At 48.0% G+C, this 16,890-nt stretch overlaps 1 protein-coding gene across 2 annotated transcripts in view; it reads right to left on the bottom strand.

Moving 5' to 3' along the window:
- Positions 1 to 16,890, bottom strand: part of DHX9 (DExH-box helicase 9) — a 745,262-nt gene that overhangs the window by 54,237 nt on the left and 674,135 nt on the right. For both annotated transcript variants that reach the window (XM_069641409.1, XM_069641410.1), the window contains one exon: positions 8,759 to 8,959. In XM_069641409.1, coding sequence (XP_069497510.1) covers positions 8,759 to 8,959 — 201 coding nt within the window. The remainder of the gene's footprint in view (positions 1 to 8,758; positions 8,960 to 16,890) is intronic.

Below are 16,890 nucleotides of genomic sequence, written 5' to 3'. Positions count from 1 at the left end.
TCCTGCAAAAAATGCAGAGTCCCGGTTCTGGCCGCCGTTATCTTTTCTGCAATCAGGATGTCCCACATTTTCCCCCACCATAGTGCCACCAGCGGACCTGCAGTGGATTTCCATGTGCGAGCCACCACAATCCGCGCTGCCAGCAGGCATTGAGTCAGGCGCTTTCCTTTTCTTCCCGATCTGGGGTAGCACCCCGGGACCGGGGCCCCCAGGAGGATAGGTTCAGGTTTGAGTGGAATTACCGTCTGGGTAATGTCTGCGAATATGGTTACACACTAACCAAAAAAGTTGAACCTTTGGGCACAACCACCACATGTGGTAGAAAGAGCCTGGCTGTCCACAGTCTCCAAAAGGCGGGGCTCAGGGCCCGGTTTATATGGTGAAACCTTGGGGGCGGTGGGGGTAGTACGTACCAGCGCAGTAAGTTTGTATGCGCATTCTCAATTTGTGATGCAAAAGGACAATGAGTGGGTTTGCGGCCAGATGTCCATCCAGTTTTGTCGATTAGCGCGTGCCCTAGGTTCGCCTCCCACTGGGCCATCGCTCGGGTCTTGGAGATAAGGAAGTCTCCCATGAAGCTTTTGTATAAGGCCGAGATCCTTCCTCGAGTCGGGAGATCTTGCAGGGTTAGTTCAAGGGGGGGGGGGGGGGAGGGCGTGCGCGTTGCTTCTAGCCGGTTTTGCGGGTGGGTGCACCAGTGTCAATGCCGAATATAAGTGAATCTGTCCGCTTCCTTCAGCTGAAAGGTTTCTTTGCATTGTTCAAATGTTCGGCGGTGAACTTCCATGAGAAGTTGGCCCAATGACTCTAGGCCTCCCCTGATCCAGTTCTTGAAGTTGTGGGGGTTGGTTCCGGGGGCGGAGGGGTTCATGAAGACCGGGGAGAAAGGGCCTAGGCCCTTCGGGATCTTTTTGCGTCGCCACACCCAGTCCCATGCATTCAGCGTGTATTTGGTGGAAAGTAGTAGCTCATTCCCGCTCTGTCAGAGCTGAGGTGGAGTATGCGGGAGAAAACGCAAAGGGAGGGGCAGCCGGGATTGGTCCATCTCCACTCCTCAGGGGCGCCCCGAAGTCAATAGCCAGGCGTGGATGTGGGCTATCTGGTAGTTCTGCAGATCGGGGACTCCCAGTCCTCCCAGGCGTGCCTTCCCCAGCATCGTTCTCAGAGGGATCCTGGCCTTTTTGCCCTTCCAAATGAATTGAAGCAGTTTCCTCTGGAGCCCCTGAAGGGCAGCTGGCAGAATAGTTACGGGGAGAGCGGAGCATGCATAAAGAAACCTGGGGAGGAGATTCATTTTGCTCGCTGTGATGCGCCCCATCAGGGAGATCTCTTGGGTCGCCCACCTCTTCAAGTCTCTTTCTAGTTCGCAGAAGAGCAGGGGGAAGTTTGTTTGATAAACCGATTTTGGGTCAGCTGGGATGTGGACTCCCAAGTAGGGGATTGATTTTCCTTTCCATTGTACCGGGGCATAATGAGGAGGTGAGGGCCTCTCGGTCGCCAGGTGACAGGCCGGTCCCCAAAGCCACCGACTTGTGATAGTTCCGCTCATATCACAGCATACCCAGATTACACTCTCCTGGTGCAGAGGAAGAGGCTGAACTACGAACAGTGAAGAAGAGGCTGCGTGCGGCAGTCTGCAAGTACATGCTAATGTACCCAGCGAAGCTGAAAGTGTTCCACAAGAACAGGGCTATTTTTTTTTTTTACACCCCAGAGGATGCGACAGAATGGCTGGATGTGCAGAACTGCCCCTCTGGGACAGACACGCAGAAGGAGGACGGCACAGAGAAGTGAAATGGCGGATCCAGAGACTGAGGTGCTTTATAACTGACATTGGGACTAGAATATAGCATAGACCACATAAATTGGAAAGTAGCCAGGCTTGGGCAGAAGAATTTGAGAGCACGCAATATAATGAGGCATGTGTGCAGGAGGCACAAGGGACTCACTCTCACACCCGAGAAGTTAGTTTAGATAGGCTACCGATAGTGTGGTGGCCACCTGCTGAGTTTCTAGTACCAGTAAGCCGGGATAGGACTAAATGCGGGATCACTTGAGATCCAGGGATGGAGCGGGCAACAGTTGAACGAGTTGCAGTGTTATTAGTTAGGGGTAGTTTATCTGTTGGGGCACTGGCGCATTGCCGCTTAAAGCAGAGGATGGGGAAGGATAATGGAAGGGCCTGGATATGGCTGAAAGATGGAGGATCTTAAGATAATTACCTGGAGTGTCAGGGGGGGGGCTCAATAGTTACCTGAAAAGTAACAAGATTATTATGTACTTAAGAAGGCAGAAAATAGATATTGCTCTAATACAAGAAAAACACATCACAAAGGTGAAACAAGAGGTGATTCAGAGGAAATTAAGGGGACCATTATTGGTGCAACATACTCTGTTTATGATATGATTTTATTTGTATCGCGCTCATACACGTGTTTTAGAGCGCAGGGAGGGGAACAGTGGAGAACACAACAACGCTCTTACTAGACCCAGTGACATTGAGAACACGCCAAGTGCATGGGAAAGGGGAAGGGGAAAAGTGTGGGGCAGAGGAGAAACAGATAAATAATAAAAAATAAAATAAATAGATAGGTAATTGAGGCAATAAAACAGTGGTAGTGCAACCAGCAAGTGGCAAGTGCTGCGTTTACGGCAGCAGGCTGGGTAAGTCTGATAAGTGCAGAAAAAGAAAAAAAAGGGGGGTGGGGGACTGTATGGGTACAGATACAGACCCCAGTGCGAGGGGTGGCCAGGAGGGTGCAGGGTGAGCAGGTACCTGGGCCCAGGGGACAGAAGGTGGCCAGGTGCACAGTGCCAAGAGACAGATCAGCAGGGGAGAAGGGGAGCAAAGGCAGAAGCAAAGAGGAGAGTCTTGAGGTGCTTCCGGAAACCGGAGATGGTTCTCACATTTTAGAGTGGCAGGGAGGCTATTCCAGAGGGAGGCCCCAACCGAGGACAGAGATCTACCCCCTGCTCGTTTCTTTGAAAAAAATGACTGACCCTGAGGGAGTAAGAGGTAGAGGAGCGAAGAGCTTGCGAGGGGAGGTATTTGCGGAGGGATAGCTGAAGATATTTTGGACCCAGGCCCCAGTAAGCCTTGTGGATAATGCAGAGGGTTTTGAATGTAATCCTTGCATCCACTGGGAGCCAATGGAGAGATTTCAGAGCTGGAGAGATACGTTCGCAGGGCTTGAGGCCAAGGACAAGTCTCGCAGTCTGGATTAGTTGCAGAGGGCGGAGAGTAGAGGCAGGTAGTTTTAGAAAGAGGCTGTTACAATAGTCCAACCTAGAGAGAACCAGAGCTTGGGAGACAGTGAGCTTCTGGGGGAAGGAGAGGAAAGGCAGAGTATCTCTGAGGAAGTGCAGTAGGAAGTTTGACTTTTTAGAGACATCAGAGATGTGGGCAGAGAAGGAAAGTGTGGAGTCAAAGATGACCCCGAGGTTCTTGGCCCTCCTCCTAACCCCACCTGCGAGGCTAAGGGAAGCTGGCCAGAGAGTGAGGGGAAAGGATGGTGAAGGTGTGCCGATGAGAAGGATCTCTGTCTTGCTGGCATTCAGACAAAGATCATTGGCAGCACACCAATCTTGAATGGCAGTAAGGCAATCGGAGATGAGAGAGGGAGAGGAGGTGGTGGAGGGCAGCCTGAAAATGAGTTGAGTGTCGTCAGCATAGCACTGGAAATTTGAACAGAAAATGACAATGCAGTGGGCGAGAGTTGCCAGGTATTGGTTAAAAAGCCAGGGTGAGAGGTTAGACCCCTGGGGAACACCACAGGTAGAGCGGAAGATAGATGATCGGAAGGACCCAAGTTGGACCTGGGAAGGTCGATCAGAGAGGAAAGAGGTGTGATCATTTTTGTAGCAGTGCATGTCCCCTTCCAACTGTTACAGACCACAATAGAAGCAGACGGGAGGATGGTGGCAATAAAGGGGCTGATAGAAAAGAAAGAAATATGCATCATCAATACATATGCCCCGAATCAGGACACAGTGGCTTACTTCATGACCCTATACAGCAAAATGAGCCCATACCTAGGGAGGGCAGTGATATGGGGAGGCGACTAATTGTACATTAGACCCAAGAGTAGATCGGTCAGACGAAAAATCGGACAAACCTGCCCCTGCTGCCAAAGCCCTAAAGAACCTGTTAACAGACCTCCGGCTAGAGGATATGTTGAGGTTACACCACCCACACGATAGACAGTACTCGCATTACTCAGCCCCACAGAACCTGTACACGAGCTTAGACTATATGTTCGCCACACAGGAGATGACGGCAGAAATAGTGAGAACAGAATACAAGGCTAGGGTTCTCTCTGACCACTCGCCATTGGTTCTAACATGGCAATACCTGCCTCCAAGGACCAGGATCCCAACGTGGCGACTCAGAGCTGAAGCATTAAAAGACAGTGTTCAGGGAGGACCCAAGGGAAGAGAACAGAATATTTCATAAACACTGGAAGTGTTTAATCGACCGGCACTCTATGGGAAGCATTTAAAGTGGTGACAAGGGGAGCAGCTATCGCCAAATCTAAAGGACTGCAGGGAGTTATACTAAGGGAACTGCAGAGGGCAGAGATTAGACTAGAGACAGCACTGGGCAAAGGAAGTAACTCCAGGGAGGATGCTAAAACCATAAGCCAACTGCAGCAGGAATGCGCAGGGCACTGGGAGAGATTGTGCAATATAAACTATAAAAAATACACAGAGGCAGCATGCGGGTGGAGACAAACCGGGGCGAATGCTAGCATGGTTATATAAAAGTGAGACCCCCAGACCAACGATTAAAGCAGTAGTGGGGGAGAGTGGGCAAATAGTGGACACCCAATAGGGCGTGAACATAGTATACCTTGAATTCTATAAACGATTGTATGGGGAGGAAGGTGGGAGCGATAGAGAGATAATGGACACACTAGAGGACATTGGCCTGCCAAAAATAAGCGCTGAAGAGCGAGAGGACCTAGATGCCCTAATTGCATTAGAACTAGTAGAGGTGGTGGAGCAACTACCCACTAGCAAGACCCCAGGAGCTGATGGACTCCCCAGTGAGTTTTACAAAACGTAGAAGAATGAAGTGCTCCCCCCACTGCTTGCAATGTTAAATGAAGCATATGAAACAGGGACGTTACCAGAATCTGAGAGGCGATCATTATCCCACTCCCCAAACCCAATAAGCCAGGCATGGACTGCGGATCGTACAGACCGCTGTCGATGTTGAACCAAGACAGCAAGATACTCACGGCAGTGCTAGCAAGTGGAATGAGACGAGTCCTAAGCAGATTGATACACCCCGATCAGTCTGGATACGTCACGTGCAGGAGCATAACAGACCACCTCAGACGGCTTCACCGGGTCAGAGCACACAAAAAGACTCGAGTGAGATTGCAATTGTATCACTTGATGCAGTGAAAGTCTTTGACTCCGCCAAATGGCCTTGGCTGATGGCAGCTCTGAGAAAATATGGGATGGGGCCCGGGTACCTTAAGTGGGTGAAATTACTGTATAGTGTACTGTTAGCCAGGGTTAAGATGGGAGCGATCATTTCAGAAAGCTGGCAACTCAGTAGGGGTACTAGACAAGGATGCCCATGGTCTCCGATGTTGTACATACTTGCACTGGAACCTCTGACGATATACCTGAGACAGCAATATGAGATAGTTGGGATCCACACAAAAGGGGGACCACATTTAATTTAGCTATATGCAGAGGACATGTTACTGCAATGCCCTGCTCGTTGGGACCTCCAACAAAAAACATGGCCAAATTGCAGCTAGTTCAAAACAATGCATTGAGGGCAGGCACAGGTACCGCAAGAAGAGACCATATCTCCGAAATCAGAAGGCAAGCACACTGGCTCCCTGTCAAAGAGAATTGTCTTCAAAACACTCTCCTCACCCACAAATGCCTTCACGAACTTGCCCCCCCCCCCAACCTGACACACAGAATTACTAAGCACACTGCCACAAGACCCTTAAGATTGTGCTATGCCAACACGATTGTCATGCCCACAACGCGAAAGGTGCGTGCTGGTGGCTCCAGCTTCCCCACCCAAGCAGCCAGGCACTGGAATGCACTGCCACCTCACTTAAGATATAGAGTCACACCTAGCCTTTCACAAGGCTATCAAAACCAGGCTCTGTTTGAATTGCCTCTTCCTTCACTATGAATCTATCAGTCATTTCCTGCATCTGCGCTTGCTACTGTGTAACTATGAGACTGCTGGGCACCTGCTTGTAAATCATAAGTCCGTTCATCTTCTGTAACAGCGCCTCGATGCCTTATGGGCTGCAAGCGCACTTGACAAATGCAAATAAATATACTTAAGATACCCCGAGGAAAACCTCCAATGCATTGTAGAAATAATGGAGCGATTTGCGTCACTATCTGGCATTGCAGTTAATCCCAAGAAATCGTGCATATTCCCCCCTGAGGAGGTATGTAGGGGTCCCACATGAACAACTGCCAGTCCTACAAATACCATGGAAGATCAACAACTTAAGATACCTTTGGGTAGACATGACACTGGAATTACTTGGTATCCTCTTTGTCTAGCTTCTCATGTAACATTTTTTATGTTATCCTTTCCTCTTTGAATGGCTGGTGGCAGTGGTTTAGTTTTAACTACTGTGGTGTGCATTTACCGCGGGCTGCGTTCGCAGCTGCAATAAAGTACCCAAGGGTGCTGTTTTTGTCAACATGGCCAGGGTGGTCTTTTTCCGCCATTTTTGTGTGGAAAGGTCCTTCTTGAGATTTACTCTCCGTGCCAAACCAGGTTTGGTCCCTTTGTTTGCTTCGTCTTTGGCGGGATTCGGGAGTGAAGCCTGCCTCTGGCTCCAGGGTGTCTGGTGAGGGCAGGAAGTGGGGGAGGTGCCTGAAACTCCCCGTGCTTAGTCTCCTAGGAGACAGGAATGCACTCCTAGGCGATTGGCCGGACTGACCGGCAAGGACAGCCACCCTGCTGGGTGACCGACAGCCAAGCTGGAATGAATTGGAGAAACCTGCTTAAAAGGCAAGGCTTTTTGGCTTGGAAGGCAGAATTGACTAGTGAACAAAGGAATCCGAAGAAGAATGTAAAGAGGACACCTGCTGCAACTCCTGGACCGTTGGTTTGCCCAGTGTAGCCTTGCTGCTGTGCTGAAACTCAAAATTCGTATCGACGGAGCAAGCCCTGCAAGGACGACTTCTCCCTTTGAGTTGGTGGGACCAATCAACTCCAAAGTAAGCCATCTGGACATCCTCTCGCAGCTGGTTGAAATTCCATTGCAGTTGCTGCTGGAACCGAATAGCCAGGGAGAGGAACACCAGATTGTGTGCATTGCTTTTAAGTTGGCCAAGAGCGCCAGGAAGATCCTCTGTACTCCCAGGAAGCAGGACTGACTGAGCCTGAGCCACCTCAACAGAGTGCTGGACCCCAGATGCAAGGAAAGCATATCTCGACAGCCAGAAACTGCAGTGTTGCTATTTGCGGTAGACACAAGGAGCTGAAACACCGAAGTGCCACTTGTTTGAAGATTGCCAGTTGCGGTCGGTGACCGTCCCATTGCAGTGCAGGAGTCCCCAGAAGTCCTCCCTCTTGTCCCCACGTCTGAGGCCCAGGAACACCAGGATCTGCAAAGCTGCACAGGAACAGAAACCATCTTCAACCCAAAATGTACTGTACAGTCTAAGAGAACGTGTCTCTTGTGTAACCTCACTTGTCCTTGTTGGAGGCTTGTCTTGGTCGTCTCTGTAGGATTGCTAACAGTTTCTTTACCTCACAAGCCTAATCAGCGTGTGGCCCTACTTTGATTTCTTATTCTACAAACACTTCTAAAACATTATGCAAGACTTACTTACCTGCAAAAAGAGCTTCAGCTGACCTTGACTTTTGCTAACGTAGCATTGGCTGGCCTGGCTCCCTGAATGACTTCTCTCCTCCGTTTCTTTTTTGCGTCTTCGTCCCAGGAAGTGGTTAACTAACTGCATTGGAGGGGGGAGCGGGGATGTTACCAAAAGTACTTACCTGATTTAGAATGTGTGTGGGATCTCTTACTCTGTTCTAATGAGCTTTTCATTTGGACCGGCTCCTAAACCGGATTCTAAATGCAACAGTGATATATTAATGTCCCCAGCACCCTAAACTATTGAAGTCACCTGAGGGTGTAGGAAGTGTGTGGGTCATCCCAAAAGGGTACTTACTGATTTAGAAATATTAGCAGTGTGTATTGTGAAGCATATGTGTGTGTTGCTTTATATTGCCCTCTGCTGAAGAAGGCTTACACTGACTGTTAAATTAATAATTTTTTAATCAAGAAACCTTGTGTGTAAGAGTTTATTTGAATACTTGTCACTGTTAATCTCTGTGTAACTCCACCTCATCTCACATTGACCCCTCTTGAGATAAGCCTGGCTGCTCAACACGCTACCAACTTGTGTAGTACAGACACATACCAAAGGTTGGGTTCATATTGCCAGGTCAGGGTTGTTGTAGTGCACCCAAAGGGTACTGCATACAATCTTGCCTAACACCGGCTTGACGACAGGGAATATTCATGAGCATGTGAATCCATGCCAGATCACATGCTGGAGAATTAAAAAGTACAGTGCAAATTGCCAAACGTGCAAGTTTGTATATCCGGTGTCAGTTGGTCTAAAATATTTAGAAAATTATTAAAAGGCTGTATTGGCTTGTTCAGTCGAACTTACATCACTATACTGCATGTGCATTAAAATTATGTGACTGACTCAAAAGCATTGCGAAAAACCAAGAGATGCTCACCTTGCATTGCCCATCATTAGATTAATGCCAGCTGTAGATGGTTTAGAAATCAAGCGGATCATGTTTAACATTTGCTCGTTTCCTGGGTCAAGTTGAGAAAGGATTTCTGGATCTTTAGTTACTTCCACAACAAGCGCCTCTAGGGTTGCACGCAGGGCAGTGATGCAGGCAGCTGCACCATGAGGTACCAGCAGCTTTATCCTGAGCCAGGGAAAAGAACACAATGCATTTCTTAGCACATACAATATTGCTTAAACGTGCAACAGATGCCACAACCAAATATCAATGTTTCTCTTCTGAATTGGCCTAATGAAGGCAAATTATCAATTTGTACTCTGCTGAAGCCCCCCTACACAAGCTGCTACATTGTGCTTCAAACTGTTGAATAGATAAAACCTTTTGAAACCCTCTTTCTACAGAACTCCTTGGGAAATCATATCTTCATTTTGGTCTTCCCAAAACCTAGTTTGTCCATTTGGAAAGGGGAATGCCAGATTTTAAGTGGACCAAACAGATGGGTCTACTGTCTCGGCTAGTGGTTCATGGGCCACTCGTATAGCACTTCAGGAACAGTACTTAGCAGTTGAAAATCCTAGCAGCTTGCCAATACCGCCACTGACCTGAAGTATAAATAAAAATAGTACCACTAGGGATTTTTGAATATTCGAGAAAGGAGCAAATCAGTATCAAGGAAGGTTAAGATAACAACTTTCTTTTCACTGCATTATATAAGTAAGCAAGCAAGCTAGGTCTTGTGGAGAGGTTTCCTTAGCAATCTGGATAGGTGATCTTGTATCCCTCACCAAGCAGCAAGAGGGTTCTAACCACAAGATGGACGAATATCAGAAAGTGTTAGTAAATACAAAGCATACTTGGTTTCACACTCACGAGATGGCAGAAAGCCGATATGTAGGTATTAGAACCACCTTTAAAATGATCACATTCTAAATATCCAGATCATACAAACTAGATATCACATCTCTTTAAATAGCTTTTCTTAAAGTTAAAGAAATCATCTCCTCCATGTTAGTCTAACTTTCTAAAAAACCTGTTATAAATTCAATTAAGGCTTAAATTAATGGAATCCACTTACCTAATAGTGACCTACACGAAACGCTTCAATCAATATCGCACCATTATGCACTATGTACTGTTATGATGGATTTTCAGAATTAGCACAAGGGGAGCGGTTAGAGCTGCAAGTGGTCTAATTGTACAATGTGATGCACTCAAATTATACAGCAAGTAAAACACACTTCTGGGCATTAACAATACAACTACAGGTAAGTATTAGTAGATCACAAACACATGCATATGTGCTAGATAATTTCTTTTTGGATGTAATTCTAACCACTTGTGAGTCCCCCAGCACTTTTGCAGAACTCTTGGGTTCTTTTAGCAGTTTGCCTGAGTGAGTGGAAACCATCTACACAAAGATTTTTACTTTACTTCTGGGAACCTTTTTCAACCCTTTTGGTTGCATCTTTTTTGGAGTTATACTTTCCTCCAACTTTAAAGCATCTGCAATTTACTACTGCAGCGCACAGCACTTTGTGCAGTGTTGCTGGAAGCTCCTTGGTCTGCCCTTTTTATTTTCCTTACGATAAGCCATTACCAAGGAAAGGGGGAGAACGTTTCATCCTACCCGACTTATTTGTGGAATCAGCACACCCCATTTTATGGGACGTGCTGAGTGGACACAATGTATCCTTTTTCCACTTGTCCTGTAACTTTCTAGTTCCAGTGACATGTTCATCTGAATGGCTGTTGGCAGTGGAGGTTTTCTAACGATTTTTGAGAATCTTTCACATAGGCTGCTGTTGCAGCCAGAGTAAGGGAGACACAGGTCACAATCACCCTAAAATGGTGGCTGTACATTTTTGCCAACTTTTGATTTGCCCTTTGAGTCTTCTAAGTGCCCGAAAGGACAGGAAGTCGGGGAAGTGACCGAAACTCCATGTCTGTCCTGCAGTGTGTCTGATCCAGTTTTAAATGAGAGGCCGACTGTCGTTTTGGACAAGCCAGCCCCTAGATTTGCATGAAGGCTTGAATAGTTATTGGTGGATCCCGATGGGTTTACTGCATAAAACACGTGGGTCTTGGAGCAAAAGGGAGTCGACCAATGGAAATCTGAAGACGACAGATGCTTGCAGACATTTCCAGCGACCACCAGAGCAGACAGTGACGGGTGCAGCTCCAAGCCCTCTTCTGATCAACAGGGAAGATCCAGACCAGACAACCTCCTCCCTGAGACTGGAATGCATAACCAGTCTCGAGAACTACATTTTGAGCCGTTGATAGAAAAGATTTCTCTTTACAGCACCTTCCCATCCATTTCAATGGACCCCCAAACTTTTTGCTTTAATGTTTGACCTGACCTGTACTTTTTACAGTGCAGTGATGCCTTAAGTTTCACTACACTGTCTTTTGCTCAACTGTTACCGGGAAACTGACTGAAATGTCCTTCAGGCTGTCAGTAGATGGAAACATTGTTTCCCTTACTTTTGTTACTTAGTTACTACTTTTAGTAACTATCAATTGTGGTAAATTATTGTACAATGCATTATGTTAGGGAAAATTCTCAGAAATGTGCTAATTCCCTTCTACCTTAGAGACCCCTAGCTCTTTTGCTGGACTTTAGGACTTTTAATTTCTAACCTGGAGAGGGGGAGACCTTTTTCCCACTCATGTATTTTTCTGTGATTCTGGCTCCGTTTCTTTTGACTTTGGAGTCTGACAAACTCCATAGGCGGCATCTTTACGTGACACAAAGCACCTTCAGTGCAGTGAGACAGGGAAGTCTCTTAGATTTCCCAAAGGTTTAAATACCTTCCCTTGGTGAAACTAATGTTTCCAAGAGCAGTGAAGTGAAATTGACTTTACTTACATTTAGTAACTTTCTAGACCCAGCACACTATCTTTCCATAGGGTGCTGGAGGGGTTACTTAGTATCCCCTTTGTCTAGTTTCTCATGTGCATTTTTATGTTACCCTTTCTACAATTAATGGCTGGTGGCAGTGGTTTACTTTTTAACTACCTTTGTGTGTTTTTACTGCGGGCTGCGTTCGCAGCTGCAGTAAGGCACCCATGGGTGCCCATTTTGTCAAAATGCCCCGGTCTTGTTTTTTTGCCAATTCTTGCTGGAAAGGTCCTTGAGATTTACTCTGCGTGCCAAACCAGGTTTGGTCCCTTTGTTCATTTTGTCTTTGACGGGATTCAAGAGTGAAGCCCGCCTCTGGCTCCAGCGTGTCTGGCAGGGGCAGGAAGTGAGGGAGGTGCCCGAAACTCCCTGTGCTTAATCCCCTTGGTTACACGAATAAACCCAAAAGGTGATTGGCCGGCTGGAGGTCCTCAGGGGAAAGCCACCCTGATGTGAGATTGACAGCTAGGCTGGAATAAATGGGAGAAACCTGCATAAAATGGGAGGCTCCCGACTCCCTTGAAGCAGGACTGACCAAGCCTGAGCCACCTCAACAGAGTGCTGGACCCCAGATTGGAGGAATGTCCAGAGTGGTATCAGAGTCCACGGTGGTGCTATTTGCTGAGACGCAAGGAGCTGAAACCGCAAAGTGCCACTGAATTGAAATTTGACCTTTGCTGCCGCTGGCCTTCCTACTGCGTTGCAGGAGTCCCCAGAAGTCCAATAATATCAAAAAAACGAATGAGCAAGGTCAGGTCAATCTCTGCTGAAGAGTAACCACTGCTACACCCTGAGTGGGTGACCCCTTGTGAGGGTGGTCACAGAATTCTCATGAAAGTGTTCTTCTGCACAAAAGGGTTTTATTTTGAAGTGCAGTGGTGTAGTAATACACTGGTATTTTTCAAAAAACATAGGACATTCACATTTGAGGACATACAAAGTGTAGTACCTAAGTACGAATGATCAAGTAGTCAATATTTGAGACACCTACTTGTACAGTTTGTTCACTCCCTATAGGTTCCTTGGGAAGGAAGCTTAGAGAATTCAGTGGAATCATAAACAGGTGGGGGGCCCATAGAGTGGGCACAATCAAGAGTTGAACAACATATAATACAGCGCCTTTCCAGTCCAAAAGTTTGTCACTCCCCCCACAATCTTTCTAGACAGTAGGAACCTCGGAGTTGTTTCCTTGACAAACTATGACTCTGGCTGCAGGTCTAATTCAACTAACAACCAAATAAAGGGTGCGCAGGAGAGAGGGAGTCCCGCCACAAACTCCACTCTTCCAAAAAACAACATATAATACATGTCAACACGACAGTGTTTCGGCCATTTTGCGTGGAGCTAGGTTAGCTATAATGGTGTAGGCCTTCATCAGGACAGGAGTGTCTTTACGAGTGGAGGGTCCTATGTGGTCTGTAGGAGTGAAACAGACAAATAACGTGCCAGGATGTACGTGGTCAGCAAAGATCTAGCAGAGAAAAGTTATGAATACTATGTAGGGCGGATGCCGGTGCTTACCGAATCCGAGGAGCTAAGTGGCTCAGATTAAGAGGTGGAAGGATCCACTTCTTTAGGATGCAGTCATCTTGTCAACTGGCGCGGTCACGTCTCTAAGGGGATGAGGAAGTACGATTACTAAATGGCACCCCAGGGGTGCGGTTCCTCTCTAGCCCATAGTTAGTGTGTGACTAGGGAGGTGGTGGTGTAGGTCAGGGTTCTATAGGGGTTTCAGCATTTTCCCCTGGGTCTGGATTGGCAAATTCCACTTCTGGGGAAGTGTCCAACCCACTTGCCTCATGTAAGGATTCCCGTAGGTCTCTTAACCTTCTTTCCTCAGAGGTCAAATACTCTGAAACAGGTGGTGTGGTCATCTGCAGCCCAAAGGGTCTTTCTTGATTAGAATCCTCCCCTTCTTCATAGATTGAAGATAATCTGGGGTACCCTGACCTGGGAAATGGTGTAAAACCCATTTCTAAAGCAGGAGCCAAACTTGTCATTATTGGTCGAGAAAAAGTTGATGTTGTCGACGCTGATGTGAAAGGCTTCAAAGGCGTCGAGAAAACTGGAAGAGGCCTCGAGGAACTCGAGAGGATCAGGATCCTGCTCGAAGATGTCGACGACGTTCTCAGCGTCGTGCTGGAGGCTCTGGGTATAATCGTTGGCTGTGAAGTAGCCGTGTTTTTTTCTTTTATCGGCGTCGATTCGATCGATGCATCGAAGAACCCTTCGATAACGGCATCAATGGCACTGATCCATGAGTCAAAGGGACTTTCGACGACGGCGAAGATGGTGCCTTGCTACCCGATGGCCCGTGGCGCTCTCGGGTGGACTCTTTCGCCTGGTGCAACGACTCGCAGCGTTTCGATTTTTTGGGCATGTCACCCAGGGTATCACGCTCAGCTGTCTTCGAGGGGGTCGAGGCCGCTTTCTCGAAGACGCTTAGTATCTTTTTCCTGAATCTCTCCCACTCAGCCTTAGAGCTGTGTTTTGTGGGGCAGGAGACCCTTTCTGGGGAAACAGAAGAGGACGAGGAAGGGGATCTTCGACATCTCTTTTTTGAGTGTCTAGATCTCAACGAGTGGTGGGAGCTACTTCGAGACCTAGAATGGGAATGCTTTCGACGGCGAGGAGACGAATGCCTCAACTCGGCTGAAGAAACTTTCGAGGAGGTTTTAACTGACTTACCTCTCTCAAGCTTCCCCTTGCGCTCCTTCAAGGCTTTCGCCGTCATGGACATGTAGTCCTCACACTCCGAACAATGGTGCTCGACTCCCAAGCACCACAAACAGATCTTGTGAGGATCAGTTAGCGATATTTTCTTTCCGCAGTCGACATTTTTTGAAGCCAGACCGCGGAGTCGTTGGTTCGGATGAGGAAGCCATCGAGTACGAGTTGGTTTTATCAAGGAAATATAAGGTTTATCCGACTGAACTGAGCAACGATATTCCGAGGCCTCACGAAGCGTGGAAAAACGGAACTGAGCAACGGACGCCGCGCGTGGCCATTTATGGGCATGGTGACGTCAGCGCCGTTACGGTGGCTGTCGAGGGACACCAACTCAGCGGACGTGCAGCGCCCTCTGCAGAGAAACATTTCTGAGGCCAGCAAGCTGGAGACGAATTATCTAAGATAAGGAATACGTCGGAGGACATAATCCCTTCGAAGCCCAGATTGTGCAGTGTGTTCATAAGGGCATAGGAAGATTGGTGAACCGCTTCCGGAAATTTAGCCCTGAAGAGCGAGTTGAGGTATGGGTAGATGTGGAGGCCCTGCGCTCTGAGGAGGGTCGCCACAGCATTCATGAGTCTGGTAAAGACTCTGAGGGCCGAGTTGAGGCCAAAAGGAAGAACCTTGTATTGGCAATGGTAGCCCATGATCCTGAACCGTAGGAAAGAACGATGGGGCTGCCATATCGAGACGTGTAGTTACGCGTCGTTCAGATCCAGGGAGCACATCCAGTCTCCCTTGTCCAAACTCTCCGCTATAAAAGCTGGCGTAACCAGCTCGAATTTTTGCAGGGGTAAGAAGCGGTTGAGGGTGGAAAGCTCCAGCACAACTCTCAGGCCTGCCTGGTTCTTCTTCTGAATGGCCAAAATCCTGGAGTAAAAGCCAAAGCCTCGCTGAGAGGCTGGGACTTCCTCCACCTGCCTGGCTCTCTACGAGTGAGCCGATCTCGTCTAAAAGAGTTGCTGTCCCAACCTGTGGGAGTGGGGGGCGAAGGAGGGAGGAGAGGCTGGTAAAGTAAGTCGGTACCCCACGGATACTACAGAGAGGATCCAGGGATCTGCGAAATTCTGGTGCCAGAAATGTGCATGGAGAGCAAGCCTGCCCCCCACCGGAGACATGTGGACCTGAAGGGGCGTGTCATGCTTTCTTTCCCTTGAAGGCTGTCGCTGAGGAGGGCAACTGGAAAAAGCCCTTTTTGTTGCTTGCGCCGGCTCTGAGACAGCGAGCGGTCCGGCTGCCTGGATCTGCGTTCCTGGAAGCTGCTGAACCTTTTATATGTACAACCCCTCTCCGAGCACTGCTGCGATTGGGTGTATGACTTGGCGTGGTTTTGTAAGGCTGGATAAAGACTTTGGCGTTTGTGAGCTGTTTTTCTTCTTTTCCAGCTCCTCCTCCGTAGAAGTGGAAGAGAGCTCCCCCCCACCCTCCTTGAACGGTAGATCTATTATGCGCTCCTGGACATCCGGGTTGATTTTTGTTGCCCGGAGCGAGGCTGTTCTTCTCATGTCCATGTCAATACAGATGGCACAGACTGAGGTATCAATATGAGCCACTGTGGATTCCATGAGGTCATGCGCCACCAGCTTGGCTTCAGCTAGCCCCGCCTTAAAGCGGGATTGGCTCTGGGTGGGGTGTTCCGTGTGGAAGTCCGCAATTTCCCGCCATAATCTCTGGTTGGCAGCAGCCAGCATGGCATCAGCGTTGGCTTGACGTAGATGTAAAGAGGCATTGGAATAGAGTTTCTTGCCATACGCCTCCAAGATAATAATTTCCTTGCCAAGCAGCGCCGCAGAGGAAGTGGCCGAGGACGACTGGGGCTTGGAGTATAGTGATGCTGCAGCGAACAAAGGGTGTGGCTTAGGATGGGCCGAAAGCAAGAGTGTATCCCCTCCAGCAACATGTACTGGGCATCCAGGAGTCGAATGACCGGCTGGGCCGAGTGGGGTTTGAGCTACCCCTTCTTGGCCAAGGAGACTACATCGGTCTGCATAGGAATCCCCGATTTGTCAGTGTCAGGGCTGGTTGGAGTAGGTGGGCTGGTAGCAGGAAAAGGCCTGTAGTGATTCACAGGATAGGAAGCGGTTTCCTTAAGTATAAGCATTGTTGGTTGCCCAAGTCAAGATGGAGGGAAGTAAACTTTATTTGATTGGAAGAACAATGTTATGTAGGCCTTATCTAATTGGTGGGCAGGACAATGGTTTTGGTACTTGGTAGGTGAAGCAAGATTCCAAACGGCCTTTCATCTATAGTAATGTAGAGTCCAGGTGTATATTTGTTAAGCTCCTTAATTAAGGCCTTTCCAGAGTCCAGAGAACCCAGTGAAGAAGACTGATTGCAGTAACTGAGGCTGTTTTGAAGACCACAGATGGCAGTGTTCCTTTTTAAATCTAAAGACTTAAAGAGGATTTTCAAAATTAAGAAAAACAAGTAATGCTGAGAGAGCATTGTGAAAAGATTAAGTGGATAAGAAAGATTTTTCCTG

Source organism: Ambystoma mexicanum, chromosome 1q, assembly GCF_040938575.1.
Source record: "Ambystoma mexicanum isolate Mex_15411 chromosome 1q, UKY_AmexF1_1, whole genome shotgun sequence".
NCBI lineage: Eukaryota > Metazoa > Chordata > Amphibia > Caudata > Ambystomatidae > Ambystoma > Ambystoma mexicanum.
The sequence above is the reverse complement of the archived record's forward strand: the minus strand, read 5'-3'. Positions and strand labels throughout refer to the sequence as shown.